This window comes from Girardinichthys multiradiatus, chromosome 22 (assembly GCF_021462225.1).
Source record: "Girardinichthys multiradiatus isolate DD_20200921_A chromosome 22, DD_fGirMul_XY1, whole genome shotgun sequence".
NCBI classification, from domain to species: Eukaryota; Metazoa; Chordata; class Actinopteri; order Cyprinodontiformes; family Goodeidae; genus Girardinichthys; species Girardinichthys multiradiatus.
In genome coordinates, this window is record NC_061814.1 from 16,125,532 (window position 1) to 16,142,355 (window position 16,824).

The 16,824-nt window shown below is 37.5% G+C and overlaps 3 protein-coding genes across 3 annotated transcripts; 1 reads left to right on the forward strand and 2 right to left on the reverse strand.

The window, feature by feature from the left end:
• Window positions 1–956: 956 nt before the first annotated feature.
• Window positions 957–9,362, reverse strand: dync2li1 (dynein, cytoplasmic 2, light intermediate chain 1). The gene is made up of 13 exons (XM_047352365.1): window positions 9,084–9,362; window positions 8,857–8,980; window positions 8,716–8,750; window positions 8,380–8,449; window positions 7,625–7,713; window positions 7,350–7,539; window positions 7,175–7,243; window positions 6,896–6,973; window positions 6,694–6,773; window positions 6,252–6,322; window positions 5,379–5,476; window positions 5,205–5,297; window positions 957–1,189 (listed from the first exon to the last, which is right to left on the reverse strand). Exons 1-13 carry the CDS (start codon window positions 9,095–9,097, stop codon window positions 1,127–1,129), a joined length of 1,074 nt encoding a protein of 357 aa, XP_047208321.1. The 5' UTR covers window positions 9,098–9,362; the 3' UTR covers window positions 957–1,126.
• Window positions 9,363–10,211: 849 nt separating this feature from the next.
• On the reverse strand, window positions 10,212–12,850 carry lyrm7 (LYR motif containing 7). Its single transcript, XM_047352367.1, has 5 exons — window positions 12,763–12,850; window positions 12,503–12,575; window positions 12,343–12,413; window positions 10,712–10,793; window positions 10,212–10,596 (listed from the first exon to the last, which is right to left on the reverse strand). The coding sequence occupies exons 1-5, from the start codon at window positions 12,778–12,780 to the stop codon at window positions 10,526–10,528; spliced, it is 315 nt and encodes a 104-aa protein (XP_047208323.1). The 5' UTR covers window positions 12,781–12,850; the 3' UTR covers window positions 10,212–10,525.
• A 39-nt stretch (window positions 12,851–12,889) lies between these two features.
• Window positions 12,890–14,349, forward strand: hint1 (histidine triad nucleotide binding protein 1). Its single transcript, XM_047352366.1, has 3 exons — window positions 12,890–13,047; window positions 13,651–13,755; window positions 14,062–14,349. Exons 1-3 carry the CDS (start codon window positions 12,937–12,939, stop codon window positions 14,224–14,226), a joined length of 381 nt encoding a protein of 126 aa, XP_047208322.1. The 5' UTR covers window positions 12,890–12,936; the 3' UTR covers window positions 14,227–14,349.
• The last annotated feature ends 2,475 nt before the right edge of the window (window positions 14,350–16,824 follow it).

Below are 16,824 nucleotides of genomic sequence, written 5' to 3' on the forward strand. Positions count from 1 at the left end.
AAAAGGCCCAGGGCCCGTATTCGCAAAGAATATCAAAACTAAAAGTAGGTCCTAGTGACGTCACTTATTATTTAATAAAGTATTAAAGTATTAATATTAAATAATATATTCATATTCACAATCACAACAATAGCATTTGTATTTTTAGTTATGTTATTTTTTTATGGTAATCTTTGTGTAGCTGTTCTTTTATTTCTATAATAAATGCTTCCTAAATATCGTCCAACTTAAATCTTTTGTTTTACTCCTTGTTGTTTTTGATCGTAGAACTCATCCAATATTTAATGTTCAACTTGGATCTTTTAGATTAGATAAATTCTCTAACTCAGCATGAACTTCTCATATTTGTATAAAGTAGCCTGCTCTAAAAGTCTAAAGAATGGGACCATGCAGATCTATTCAAGCCCATTTTCTCTGGTACTTGTTAATAAAATTCCCTCCAAAAGATGCCATTAGAAGTCGCCTCATTAGCAAATAGAGCCCTTATGCGTGTGATTTAATCTTAGAACAAATCCAGCTGTTCTTTGTTACAGTGAACAAATAGCATCATTAAGATCAAAGGGCACACCAGGTCACAGATAACGTTAAAAGACGTTTAAAGCAGCGCTATATGAAAATTAAGAGTATGACACCACCCCAAACCTACCAAGATATGAGCATCAATCTAAACTGTATATTATAGTGATGTCATTTTAGGAAAATAACATCACTCTAACAATCATACAATTATTAATACAGAGATAAGATAAACTTTATCATCTCCTTAAGGGAAAATGAAATAGTTTCAGCAGCAGGACAGTTTAAACGTGTAAGGTAAGGTAAATTTAGGAAGGATGAATAAATAATATAAAAAATCTGTTGATATTAATTTAAAAACGTTTCATATATAAAAATAATTAATACTGCCGGAAAATGGTTACTGTAAAGGATGTTTTAATAATAAAAATCTTTTGTGATTTGTTTTTAGAAGAACCTGTTTTATTAGCAGGAGAATAAACAATTATTATGGTTAACAAAAAATTCATAAATTCTGAAGATATAAAAGAAAATGTAAACAAATGAAATAAATACAGCAAAATGTTCGATAAATGTACATAACAATGCATGTGTGTAATAAAGTTATTTCTTATGTCTCCAGCTCCAGTTCTTTCCATGACTTTGCTGCATTTCTTTTATACTGCTCCAACTCCTGAAAAACAGATCCAGACAAAAAGGAAATAAAGACATAATGCTCTTGTTGAAGAAAACATGGAGTTAGGCCAATTTCTAAATCATAATTTTTTGCTCATTTCTGACTTTAATAAAAAATAAAACATGTTGTTTAGACCAGCAACATGTGGTTCACTAAATTAAATGCAAATGTTGAAAGGACAAAAAATATCAAACCGATTTTTGACTAAATTAGTTCCTATAATTTTATCCAATATTTTCATATGAATAATCTTTTAATTCTAATAACATCATACCATGGTAGGTTTCATTAACACAACATAACTATGCATCTGTTATATTGCCTTTTATATATTTATATATTATATTGACTTTTTCTAAGTCACATCATATATGGTTCAGTTCCAGAAAATAATGAGTTGTTATCGGGTAAATGTCAGTTGAAGATAGTGATTCTTGCAGATTGCTGTAGTTTAACAGCCACAGCGGAACAATCGCACGTTGACAAGAAGATAGATAATATCAAGTTTCACAGATATAGGAAATTATTAGAGTTATTTCAATGACATCATTATGGAAACACTGTAACAGAGAAGCTACAGCAGGGCAGAAGGTTACTGTAGGGCATTGACAGATGGCGTGATGTATAGTAAAGAGACAAGTCTAAGGCTTATTTCAGTCAACTTGATGAGTAAAACATCTTCTATAAGAGAAAGAAGGGATCTCTCCTTACAAACATTATTGCAGGGATGTCAAACTCAATAACAGACATTTCATTTTTTCTGAACTTTATAACTTTTGTTTAGGGGAGCATGTTTGGCATCATTTCCAGACTAGCAACACGTTCTTTAATGTTTGTTAAGCTGTGGAAACTCTTACAACACATTAGGATGTACCTCAGTAGGACATCTGGATCATCTGGATGTTTGTGTGTGCTCTCTTCACCTCATAACCAAAGAATTTGGAGATCTTCCTCGGCTTGTCATCATTTGGAAAAGCAGAAAGATTCCTTATTGCATCTGAATCTCCCACAGTCAGCTTGTGTACTCCCATGTTGAGCTGCGGATGTGATGCATTTTGGGATATGTAGTGTGATTGGTCAGGGCCTATACTGGCCGTCCATAAATACTTGAAAATTGTCTCGTGGGTTGGATACTATTGCATTGTGGGCAGGATGTGGCCCGCGGGCCTTGAGCTGATTTAGAGACCTCAAACATAAAGAGCTTGTTCTGACCCGCTTTGTCTCATAGTGAGGGAATCATTCATGATTGTAAAAACCTCACAAATATTTTTCCATGACACCTCACTATATTTATAACAGTTATCATCTATTTTTTATTTAAATGCTCTTATTATGTATTGCCTGTTGATGCTTGTTTTCCTTGACATGGAGGACATAGTTCAGGGACACACACCAAAGCTAAGGGAACAGAAATATCTGATGAGTACAGACTGACCCACTTATGACTTAATACATCATCTACAGCTGTACATTGTGTCTAAAAATCAATCTTAGGCTTTTTTTTTTTATCCCTTTAACTGCCTGGTTGACCGCATTTTGAGTCACTAAATTTCAAAGAAGGGAGTGTCTAACTTAATTCAAACTGATCTGTGCCGTTCAGTTGAAGTATGTAATGCTAGGAATATCCACAAGAGAGCGCTGTGGCCGTAAATGGTAGGTTCGTTTTCCCCCACCTCAAATCAGGAAGTCAAAAACAAAAATATTAAGCATGGCATCATCACTGTTTTTGGTTAAACTTTGAAAAGTATGGATACTTTTTTGACATATTTTGGTGATAAAGACATTACTAAACAGAATTAAGTCCCTTGATGCATCACAAAAACTTAAATTATATGCTTTTTGGGGTTTTTTCTAAACGTGCTTGACCACATGGTTGTATTGTCACTTCATGGTATGGGCAACTAAAACTGACAATTTGCAATGAAAACAACTCACTCAAACCAACTAGTTTATCTATTTCTGTAAAAACTCATTAACTGTTAGTACATCATTAATATGACAGAATCTTCATATTCTTTACTTTTGTTGCTTTACAAGTTGATCTAAGTTACTAAGATAAAAATAAAGAAAAAATATAGAAATCCTAATGATTTTGATACCCGTTAAACTCAATAACATCAGCTGGTGTACTAATAATACTGCAGTTGATAAAAGTTGTGAATTATAATTTAATATTTTTAGCAAGTTTCACAAGATGGACACTAAAACGTTCAACTGTGTAAGAACGTTTTCCTCTGGCCCTCGTACCAGTAAATCCTCAAGACTCTGATGCTGACCTGAGTTATAATGATGATGACCCAATACTGGATCCTGATTATCAGCCCACACAAGCAGAAGATTCCAGTGAAAGTTCTGAATGAAGAAAAGGCTCCTTCAACAAACAGATCATCTGTAAAGCCGCCTCGTAAGAAGTGCAAAACAGGCAACCCCCCTAAAAACAATTGTTTTGGAGAAAATAAAGGGCACTTCAAACCCAAGTCCCTCCTCAGGCCCACACCAAAGTATAAGAATAATCTGCAAGCATGAAGACCAGTGCATTGGTACCATATGACCTAACCGCACTGGTGAAGCTCCTTTGATGGCAGACAAAGAACTAACAAAAAAGGGCTGTGGAGCCTATGTTTATCAGTATGCTAAAGGGGTGATGGCAGTAAAATGGTTTCACAACAAATGTGTTAACCTTCTGAGCGATGTTTGTGGGATCATGCCTCTTTCAACTGCCAACTGGTGGAGCAAACAGTCTAGCAGAAAGATCGCTATCCCATACCCATCAGTCATCCCGTCTTACAATCAGCATATGGCAGGAATTGATCTTTCTGACATGCTGGTATACCTGAACAAGACCCCAGCTAAATCCAGTAGAAGGTATATTTCCCTATTTGGATGCATCCTTGAGCTGTCCTTTGCAAATTCCTGGCTGGTCTAAAAGAATGACTGTGGCCTTCTGTGCCAGAAATTGATGTCTCTCAAAAGCTTCTGCCTAGCAGTCGCCCACAGCTTGAAACAAACCAACAAGCCAGTATCCAAAGTTGGGTGACCAATATTCACTTGTTCCCTCTCAGAGAAGAAAGGATACACCCCAAGACCCTCACAACCAAAACCACGACCAGATGTGCACTATGATAATTTGGGACACTGGCCTCTTCATTGTGACAAGCAGGGACGATGCAACCTACACCCTAAGCATGTATCAAGGTGGAAATGTCAGAGGTGCAATATTTTCTTGTGAACACAAACCAGGAATGCTTTGTAGCTTATCACTAAAACTGAATTGTATCTAATGCTCAAAAACAGTAGTGCTATTGAACGCCAATGAGGTGTGTTGAGTTGGAAATGTAATGTTTTAAGATGTTTGGCACTGTTTGTCAAAGTTGAAAAGAAATCCAACACTACTGGTTCAATTCATCTACCACAAATGTGAATCTTGTACCTCAAAAATCTTAATGTTGTTGCCCCACCACGAATGAGACTGAGATTTGGAAGAAAGAAATATAATTGTTTGCCACTACCATGTTTAGTTTTTTATTACAAAAATGAATGTTTAGCACAAGAACACTTAATAAGACCTGGACTGAATGTGATCATTTTGTGCTGTTGCAGTTTGTTACAGATGCAGTCAAGGTGAAAATGTAAAAATGAAAGATTTCATTGTTTTATGCTGTATTTACCTTCGTTGATGTGGAACAAAGCAATGTTCTGTGGCATATTACTACAAATAAAGTATATCCAATGCCGTGGATACTTTTTATTTTTTTATTTATAAATGAGCGTGTTTATGTAACTTTTTCTACTGTTTGTGCTATTTGTTTGTAATTTTGTACTTTAACAATTAAGACACATCTCGACCATTTGTAGAGGGCAATATTTTAAAATGAAAAGGGTATGATATAGAAAACAATCATTGGTTTTTGTTATTAGTCACCCAAGGAAATAAGAAATGCAATAAAATAATTTTTTCAAGGAGTGTTTCTTGGCGGGGTAGTTGAAGGGTAACGACAACCGAGTGTGTTACCTGGTCTTTTTGTGCCCTCATTGCATCAATTTGAGGCTCACTGTACTGTGGGTCTTTGCCTGGATCCTTCAGGTCTCTCTGCTCACCAGAGCTCTGTGAAAACAAGGTAACTCCAATGTATTGATAGAAACTGTGGTTTATTTTAAGAGATGAAACAGAGAAATGTGTTGCTACCTCGCTGGGAAAGACTCGTTCATACACTTTTTTCCACAGATCCTTTGGGTTTTTTGCATGTAGAGACATTATGTCCACGTCTGTTGTAGGAGGCGATCCTAGATATCAGGAAATATTTTAAACACAATGTTGGATGAAGAGTTTCTGTAAACAGCAAGTTTTAGGTTCTGCCACAGATTCTTAATTGGATTTAGGTCTGGAGTTTTACTGGGTCATTCTAACATTGATCTAAACCATTTCTTTGGAGCTCTGTTTGCATCTTTATGGCTGCTAACTTACTGCAAGGTGAACCTCTGCCCCAATCTCAGGTCTTTTGCAGCCTCTAACAGGTGTTGTCCTGTATTTAGCTCCATATAATCAACTTCCCACTAACTCTGACCATATGTCCGGTTCCTGCTGAAGGTAAATATCCATACAGCATTAAGCTGCCGGCACCATGTGGTTCCCATGGGGCTGGTGTGTTTGGTATGTTGTGTGTTGTAGTGTACTCCTAATAGTTGTCCCGCTGGTGGGTTCTCCCACCTAAGTTGGGGATCTTTGCAGCTCCTCCAGAGTCACCAATGGATCCTTGGCTGCTTCTCTGATTATTGCTAACCTTGCTCGGCATGTTGGTTTAGATGCACAGGTGATTTATAAGCCAAACCTGCTTTATATATCATTTTTATTTTACTTTACAATTATGCACTATGTTGTGTTGGTCTACCACATAAAATCAGATGAAATTCTCTTTTTGTTTCAAGAGGTTTGAATACATTTGCAGATGTCTCAACATCTAGTGTTTGTTTTTAACGGCACACAGCTTTTCATGTACCGCAGTTCTTGTTTATTTTAAATGTAATGCATTATTTGGGCAGGAGGTGGTGCTGTGCTCACCTATCTGGCTGAAAGAGTCAGCGCCAGCTGGAATGATGAGAGGTTTACTGTAGTCACAGGACACAGTTTTCCTGACATATTAAAAAAAGAAAGGAAACGCAACTGAACTCAAAACATGTTGCTATTATGATGTTCTCTGCTTTATATAACAGCTGACAGAGCATTACGAAACCTAATATTTGAAAGAACCGAGTCTGAACAAAAACTGAAATGAGAGATTTCATAGAAGCAGGCATATTAGAGCTGCTACATTAGATATTGATACTTGAATAACTTTTGAGTTTATAATTGATTAGAGGCCAGTGAAAAGGGTTATATGCAAGATTTACATGTGAAGAAAGACGACTGGAAAAAGACACTTCTCCATATCCTACAATTTTACATGTGAAATTAATCTTAAATCATAAAACCTTCTTGCACTCATTGGTAATTTGCTCCTCACCCTCTGTCCAGACCAAACGCCAGATCGGAGAAGAAGCTCTTGGTTTTTGACATGAGGCTCTCAGATTTAATGCTAGTAAACTGATGAAAAGATCAGACAGAAAAAAATAGAAAGAAAAACTATTAATTAGCAGATATAAAAAAACAAAAACAAAGTCCTGAAGTCCTGCTGATGGATATACAGTATGCTGAAGTTCACTTACGATCAGAGAGGCTGTGTAATAGTGGGCAAGAAAACGAAGGGTTTTACTAATCACTTTCTTCTTGTCAGATTCAAATTCCTGCAACATAAATTGACTTTCACCTTAACTCTGTCACACAAATTAGATCAGATTGTCATTCATCAAGAGGTAAAACTGACTCCAATTTTTATTTTCACTGTATGCACACGAATCACTTTAACTGAATAGAGTTAAAATAAAACATATTGTTCAGTCACTATAGGACAGTTCACAAGGTTAACACCGAATTGTGTGATTTACCTGAAAGAGGTCATATTTGCTGCCAACGATGAGCAGTGGAACAGGAAAGGGACTGATCAGCTCTCTGTCCTGTTGAAAGAATAAGTTCCATCTTTTGAAGTGAAAAAAATGACTGTATTAAAAATACAAAGACCAAGTGAATAATATGGAAAACCATAAAGATCTCAGGTCGTACTGGGTAATCTCTTGGTAAGACCCGAGCTGCTGAGCGAGCAGCCTTGTACTGTTGGGCTCCAGGTTTGAACATCTGTGCGTTAGAAGAGACTTTTTCCACCTGAGCTTGTGCTGCATGCAGAAGTTTCTCCATGGTTCCCCACAGACCGTTAGGTTTAGACAGGTCCAGAACGAGCACAACAGAAAGAGAGCTGAGAAAAGACACGCATCATACTCCTTTGGGCAGGATACATTAAGGAAGAAGCTCTGTTAAGTACACAGAAATAAGGGACCTACCTTATACTGACTAGAGTAATGGGAATCTGGATGAGGTCTGAAAGAGATGTTCCTCCTCCCAGCTCCCACAGATGGGCTATATCCTTGGGCTGAAAAAGGAAACCATGAGAAGAGATCCAATTTCATAGCATGCAGGTAGCATGTGATTTATATAGGCTCATATGCTTCCTACATTACAGTAGCCGTTGACTACAACTGAGCATACATCATGTTAATGTTAAACCAACCCTTTACTAAAATTATTCCCAGTGAGACAAACCATTTAAAAGGAAATTTTTAAATAACAAAAGTTAAAGACACATTTTTTAGTATTTACACTAAAATCTGCTTTAATTTGTATCATAAATAACTTTAAAAGAAAGAAAGAAAGTTTTTCTGTTGCACTCAGATAAATAGTTTGAACTAAACCTTTAAAAACTTCTAAACTTAGTTAGATTCCAGCTCAGTTTTACATCAGCTTCCTTGTTCATGCTCTAATCACTAGCTGTTTTCAACCCCTCATCACTTTTAAGCAGGCGATACTGAACAGAGAAATACTGTAGCTGCAGACAAATAAACAGCCTGGAGAACAGTGCTTATTATGCCAGGTAACTAAAGGCTAAAGTAAATACAATTTAATTGCGTTACACATAAATTATTATTTGTTTTTTAAGCAAACAAGAAAAACCTTTGGAGCTGAATTATCAATATGCATGCTTCTTTAGGAATCTCATAGAAGAGTCTGAGAGAGTCAAGGAGCAGTGGGCTTGGCTTACAGTGTTGTGTCCCCTGGCCCTTCTGCCAAAAGTATACTCCAGTGCTAGAGTTGGCTTCGGTGGCTCATCCCTTGTGGGGAAAAATAGGAAAATAAAGATATTTTGCAAAAAAGCTGTAGATAGAGTAAAAGGTGTTCAAGATGTTGTTTGTAAAAATAAAAAAATAAAACATTTCATAAAGAAAGCATTTTCTAATTTCCATTCCCTTTTACATTTTACGCACTACTAGTGTTTGTATCTCAAATGAAATACCTCCTGAGCTAGCTAGTAGCTACCATAACATATCTGCACACAGAACACTGATGTTGACCTCTGAGTTGATATTTGACCTCTCACCTCTCCAGACATCTGAGGAGAATGGACGTTTTACCCTGAAAAAGATTCATTTAAACGCTGTAACTTAATTGTTTGGAGGTTTTAAACTTGTCTTCAACATTAGAAAAGCAATGAAATGTTCTGACATGATGCTGTACAAACCCCAGCCTTGCTCCCCATTAGAAACACGCTCCGTTCACAGACAGTCTCGCCTCCGTCCCCATCTCCAGCTCCGCTCTCCTGACTCTGGACCTCCGCCGCTGCCAGCTCCCAAAGCGTGTCTGAGCTGAAAAATATGACGGAATAAACTCAGGCTGTTCCACAGAAATAGTCTGTTATTTCTAGGATAGCTACGCGGAAGAAGGAAATTCACTCTTTGGGATGCTCACCTTATTTTTGCCATCAAACTGAAGAATTAGCCAAGAGACGTAAACGACCACAAGCGTTGCCAGAGCAACACCACTCTTTTTCTTTGCGTTCAAGGCAGATTGGGGAACTACCTTAAGGTGCATACCGCCACCTACCGTGCTGGAGCATGTAAGGCAGCAGTCAACATCCTAAGAAAATCTATACTTTGCAAAAAATAAAAAGATTGTTTTAACTAAAAACTCTTGCCCCATGTGTTTCTCTTAATTCAACAGCATTCGGGACACTGATTGTTTTGATTTAAATCTCTTTCATCTTGCGCTTTAATCTGTTTCTTTCAGTGGAGTATTGGTTAACTACTATGATCTACAGGCATAACAGTGACTGCAGTGGTGGATATGACAGTGTGTAATATTTTACTCATACCCGAATGATTAATGATGTAGTCTATTTAAAAAAATTTGCATTACTAATATTAGATTGTTGTAGGAATGTTTAGATTTATTCGAGATTCATTCTACTTCTATTAACTTTTATTACGTTCTAGAAACAATAGATGAATTAATCCCACAGAAAATCAAGGTTGTTTCACACTTGACTATAAGTTGTGTTACAAGTGCCAAACTGTAAAATTAACCAAAAGAAGGAAAATTGCTAAGCTATTATTAAAAAGTATGTAATCATAAATTATGTATGTTTCTAAATTTGATACTTAGTCTATCCCTTCATGTTTCCCTTAATTGCTATACTGATTGTTTTTTTAATTTACACACAATAAATGCACTCTTTATTTACTGTTTGTGGTAGTTTACTGTCTTGCCTATGACCCAGTCCCTTTAGTTTCATAATGTAAAAACAATATAAAGCATTTGCACTGATTATACTACTTTAAGCTGAGTTTGTTGTCAAGAGCAAGTGGTTCAGCTTGTATTAATACATTAGTTTTAGACCTCTACACTGAACTGTTTTATGTCTGTTAAATATTTAAATTTATATACCAATTCTGTATTGTTGTCAGTGTATGATACATTATAATTTTGCAAATCCAATAACCTATCATTATTAAAAAACATTTCTCCATTGTCCTACTTTGATCTTTCAGGAGAAATCTCACATTTTTAAGCCTTTAAATGTTATAACTAAAAACCAAATAAAATTAGATCTCTTTATTTAGAAAACATATTCCATACAGCTTGTAACAAAGAACCAAGGGTCCAAGCATCAATTGTCTTTTTCCAGAATCAGCAATATAATTTTGCATCAGCCGGCCTTAATTACAAGCAACTAATAGCATCAGCAGAGCACATTTTATAACTGATAAAATACTGTACATAAATTATTGCATCAGGTTTACAGCAGTTTTTTTTTAAGCCAGAATGCTTAAAACGCTGTTTTGTTATATCCATTAAACTGCAGATGGAAGTGATGGATGAATATCTCACACAAAATGAATAAATAAGAATGGTCATGAATTTTTCCTGGGTTCATCACAATAGGGTACATTTTCCAGAAGGAGGCCCTCTCTGGGTCGAAGCACTGTGAGACATGAAAAGGGAAAAAAATGTAGTAAATCAATGGGGAGATCATATCAACATGTCAAACATAAGTTGTCCAGCAACTACGAGGTGCAAAGGCAAGGAGCATCTCATACAGAGCTTGTTTTCTGCAACATGTTCCACTTGAAGCACCGCCTCACGAAGAACAGTTTCCACATCTGAGCCCATTTTAATCATCTGTGAAAAATAACAAAAAGGAGATATATGAATATGAAAGACTAAGGAACTCTATATATGTTTAAATATTTCAGATCATCAAACTAAATATAATTTTAATGATAACCTGATTGATACAGAGTGCAATTTCCAGATGATGACTTCAATTATTAAGGGAAAAAAAGCTTTATAAACCAACTTGGCCCAATGTGAAAAAGTTAATCCTCCCTAACCCTAATAACTCACTGTGCCAATAAATAGTAATACGTTTTTACACCACAGTGGAGGAATTTTTAAGCATGAGCATCCAAACTTTGACTAGGCCACTCTACAACCTCGGTTTTGTTTTAATTGAGCAATTCAGAGGTGGGTGTGTCAATGTTCTTTGGATTAGTGTCCTGGATAACCCAAGTGTGTTTGAACTTAAGGTCACAAACTGATGACTGTACATTGTCCTTTAGGATTTTCTGCTAAAAAAATCATGGTTCCGAGTGGCCCAGTTCCTGAAGCAGCAAAGTAACCCCATACCATAGTATTTCATTTATTTTCCTGAAATGCTGAGGGGAGGCAAACCTCCTAAACAAATCCACTTTTGTCTCCTAAGTATACAGAATATTTTCCTAAAAGTCTTGGAAATCATTTAGATGTTTTCTGTGTTCTTTCTGGCCAACAGTGGTTCCGGTCTTGAAACTGGCCTCTCCTTCTTATTATTAATAACTGATGTAAGTGAGATTTGCAGTGTTTTAGATGTTCTGTTTTTGTGACCTCCTGGATGAGTTATTGATAAGCTTTTAGATTTATTTTGGATAGGCCAGCCACAACTGGGGAAGTTCATCACTGCTACATGTTTTCTCTGTTTGTGAATAATAGCTCTCACTGGGGTTCACTGGATGCTGAAAGCTTAAGAAGAGACTTTGTAACCTTTCCCAGATTGATATTTGTCAGTGTTTGTTCAATTTCTTTTGATCAGGGCATAATGTCTTACTTTTTGAAATATTTTAGCCTACTTCACGTGGTCTGACAGTTTGTATTTAAGTGATATCTTGATTCTTTGGGTCTGGCAAAAAATTAGGCTTCGGTGCGGTTAAAATTTAACTCAACTTTTCAAAAACCATGGTTAATCAAAGCTAATTCATGATTTAACAAGGGTTGCAATTATTTTATCACACAGAGCGACGTCAGTTTGATGAATTATTTCCCTCATGAAAAGAAAATCATCATCTGATGGTATGAGCAGGAAGTCTGTTAAATATCTGACAAAAGGCTGGCTCATCAAGCAGATAGCCTGACTAATTACACAGCTAATATCAGCTTGTTATACTTGTCTTACTCAATAAGCAGCATAATGGAACAATTGTAGAATATTCTGAGCAATAAACAGATGAAAACGAGTAAATTTAGCCCGTGTTTATTCTATGTTTGCTTTATGAAGATAAAAAATAAAAGTTATAACAAACTTAATTAAAACTGCACTAATCAATGTCATAATATCTTCACAGCAGTTGGAAACGATTTGACTTTTTGTTGTAAGGAAAAGTAAAATATCATATAATAATTTGTTGCTGTGGACCTTCTCAATGTTTTCCTCTGACGTCTCGTTTTTGTTTTTTTTGAACTCCTCGTTGATCTTTAATCTCGCAGCTTTGGGGAAGAAAACCGAGAAAGCGTCAAATCATGTGATAACAGGAAAATGCAGCAGAGAGACATGCTATCCTGCTGTGTGACCTCACCTGTCAGAGCTCTTTCATCATCTCTGAATACATCAATTCTTGTTCTGTGCAGCTTTTTAAACACACTTAGGACCTGCATTTGTACACAGAAAATCGTTAACTTATGACACATTTGGCAGCTGTAAATTCAGACATTGTTACAGACGCTTTTAAGCAACTTAATATTTCCTGGTGACATTATTGTGAACCTATCTACATGGCTTAAAGAAAACGCTATTTCGGTATCAGTATGTTTTTAAACAATATTGCTCAACACTCACCTTCAAACGAGTCCCCATGTTCAGTTTTTCTGCCTACTTCCGATGTCTGTACGACGTTGACCAACCAGCGAACGATTTGGGATGACGCAATTTTGTAGCCAATCAGCGTTTAGCGTGCTTTTAGCGAGCTGAAACTGGATATCTGCTCCACCCCCTCTGTTGATCTGCGCCAACATGGCTGATGAAACGGCCAAAGCTCAGGTTGCCCAGCCGGGTGGAGACACAATATTTGGAAAAATCGTGCGCAAAGAAATTCCTGTTAACCTAATTTATGAAGATGATCAGGTATGCAGTTAAAACGCTTATTCACGAAGGATTTTAAATGCAACATAAGCCAGCTGCAGTTCACTTTCACTGCAGGAATGCTTGGTTGTCTGGGCTAGCTTTGCAGAAGGCAGGCTAAGACAAAGCATGGTGGTGGTATTTACAAGTCCTGAAAGTGAGCTGAAGTTTAATATTTGAGAGACTAAGAGATGAGCCAGTTATGAATTGAAAATTAGCGTGAAATCCGACATTTGTACACGTCTCTGTTTTACCGTCGCCCTATTTTTGCTGCAACCTGGTGAGGTTCCAGCTGGCTTTACTTGCCACTCAGTGTGCAATGAGGTCTTCTAGCAGCCTGAAGATCTAGAATGCGATCTTTTGTTATAAAGCACCATGATGCAGGTATTTCGCTGTGTGCCATGGTGTGCTGCGGCGTGTATCATCCTGAAATAATCGCAGATTTATATAAAAGCCATTACAGCTGGATCAACCAGTTTTATAGGTTTTCACTTTCATACATGTCCTTATGTTGTCATGCTATAATTGCTGTATCCATATTTGAAGTTAACCTCAAATTTACAGCTAAAAATAAACTCAAATTCTTGATCTCCCCTCTCTCTTTAGTGTGTTGCCTTCCCCGATATTGCTCCACAAGCTCCCACTCACATCCTGGTCGTCCCAAAGAAACCAATTGTCCAGCTGTCACAAGCCGAGGAAAGTGATGCTGCAGTAAGTTATGATTCTGAATGCTTCAATAGATTAAAATTTAAGTTAAAATATTTTATGACCACTAGAGGGAGGCATTTACAAATTTATATACAATATTTGATTTAAATGTATGAACGAACTTTTTGGCAATAATTTACACAAATATTTAACTGTCTGATAGCATTATTATGTAAATTTATATAAGTTTATTAAATTTTTACTTAAAAGTCTCATATATTTATTTGTCAACTTATTTGCGGAATTGTGGTACATTTTGCCACCTATACATTAGCTTTAGTATTTTTAATTAAGGTTTTGCTCTTGCAGTTGTTGGGCCACATGCTAATAGTTGCAAAAAAGCTCGCTGAAGAGGCAGGCCTATCAAAAGGCTACAGGATCATCATCAACGACGGGCCTGATGGTGGCCAGTCTGTCTACCACATCCACATTCACGTCTTGGGTGGACGTACTATGGGATGGCCCCCCGGCTAACCTTCGTCGTTTTGCACATTGTTCTGCGCCTTGCCGTGTTAACGTCCCTTGTCTGACATGAGTCCTGTTAAACAGTGAAACAAACGTGGCAATACTATGGTGTTAATAAAATACAAAACAATGCTCTTGAGGTTCTTGTCTTTTATACACTGGGCTGCTGGGGTCATTTTTGTTAAATGTTTGCATCTCGGGTCATGCCTTAGAAAACTTATATGTACCAAAAAACAATGGCCAGCTGTTAAAATTATGGAGAAGCTTAAAGCAGGGTTGGGTTATAATAAAGTGGCTCAAGCTTTAAACGTCTCATAGAATATGGAGGGTCAAAGGGGACAAAATTAAAAAAATTAATATATCAAAAATTAATAAATGTTACATTTAATTATTTAATAGAACATTTACCTATTTTGTGGTACATTTATTTATTTTGTAGGACATTCACATTTTATGATATAGTTATTTTCTTTTGGCCCTCCATACAGGGCTCTGTTCATCTATCATTTAAAAGTGGAAATTGTATGGCAAACCTGCCAAGACAGTTGGCCACCTAAATCAACAGTACTGGCAAAAAAGGAGGCAGCCAAGAAGCCAACAGGATCTCTGGTGGTGCTGCAGATTCACATCTCAGGTGGGATAATTTGTTGACAGGACAACTATTAGTTGTGCACTGCTGTCAGCCATAACAAGTCCTATTTGCAGTTTGCCAAAAGATGGGGAAGAAGGTGCTCTGGTCAAAGGAGACCGAGATTGAACTCATTTTGCCTAAATCAGTGGTTCTCAATCCTGGTCCTCAGGGCCCACTGCCCTTTATGTTTTAGGTGTTTCTCTGCTTCCACATGCCTGACTTACATGAATGGGTGATTAACAGGCATCTGCAGCACTCGACTGCATGCTGAGGAGGTAAGGTAAAAGGCTTGTACTTGTATAGTGCTTTATCATGTACTTAGCACACCTGATTCAAATGTAATCATTTAAATCAGGTCTGCTAAAGTAGAGACACCTAAAATATGAGGACAGCAAACCCTGAGAACCAATAGCCTAAATGCAAAATGCTATGTGTGGAGGAAAACTTAACACTACACATCACCCTGACCAAACCATACACATGGTGAAACATGGTGGAGGCAGCATCATCCTGTGGGCATGCTTTATTTCAGTATGGGCATGGAAGCTGGTCAGAGTTGATGGGAAGATGGATGGAGTGTCTTTTTTTTTCAAGGACAATTCTGGAAGACTTTTTTAAAAGAGTGTAAATGGCTTGAGATGGGGGCAGAGGTTCACCTTCCTGCCAGAGAACAATCCGAAACATTTAGCCAGAGCTACAATGCAGTGGTTTACATTAAAGGATATGTATATGTTAAAATGGCCCAGTCAAACACTAAGAATCTTTGGCAAAACTTGTATATTGATGTGTGCAGACAACATCAATCCAATCAGACAAAGTTTGAGCTATTTTGCACAGAAAAATGGGCAAAATGTCAGTCTGTAGATGTGCAAATCTGGTAAAGACATACAGGTCCTTCTCAAAATATTAGCATATTGTGATAAAGTTCATTATTTTCCATAATGTCATGATGAAAATTTAACCTTCATATATTTTAGATTCATTGAACACTAACTGAAATATTTCAGGTCTTTTATTGTCTTAATACGGATGATTTTGGCATACAGCTCATGAAAACCCAAAATTCCTATCTCACGAAATTAGCATATCATTAAAAGGGTCTCTAAACGAGCTATGAACCTAATCATCTGAATCAACGAGTTAACTCTAAACACCTGCAAAAGATTCCTGAGGCCTTTAAAACTCCCAGCCTGGTTTATCACTCAAAACCCCAATCATGGGTAAGACTGCCGACCTGACTGCTGTCCAGAAGGCCACTATTGACACCCTCAAGCAAGAGAGTAAGACACAGAAAGACATTTCTGAACGAATAGGCTGTTCCCAGAGTGCTGTATCAAGGCACCTCAGTTGGAAGTCTGTGGGAAGGAAAAAGTGTGGCAGAAAACGCTGCACAACGAGAAGAGGTGACCGGACCCTGAGGAAGATTGTGGAGAAGGGCCGATTCCAGACCTTGGGGGACCTGCGGAAGCAGTGGACTGAGTCTGGAGTAGAAACATCCAGAGCCACCGTGCACAGGCGTGTGCAGGAAATGGGCTACAGGTGCCGCATTCCCCAGGTCAAGCCACTTTTGAACCAGAAACAGCGGCAGAAGCGCCTGACCTGGGCTACAGAGAAGCAGCACTGGACTGTTGCTCAGTAGTCCAAAGTACTTTTTTCAGATGAAAGCAAATTCTGCATGTCATTCGGAAATCAAGGTGCCAGAGTCTGGAGGAAGACTGGGGAGAAGGAAATGCCAAAATGCCAGAAGTCCAGTGTCAAGTACCCACAGTCAGTGATGGTCTGGGGTGCCGTGTCAGCTGCTGGTGTTGGTCCACTGTGTTTTATCAAGGGCAGGGTCAATGCAGCTAGCTATCAGGAGATTTTGGAGCACTTCATGCTTCCATCTGCTGAAAAGCTTTATGGAGATGAAGATTTCATTTTTCAGCACGACCTGGCACCTGCTCACAGTGCCAAAACCACTGGTAAATGGTTTACTG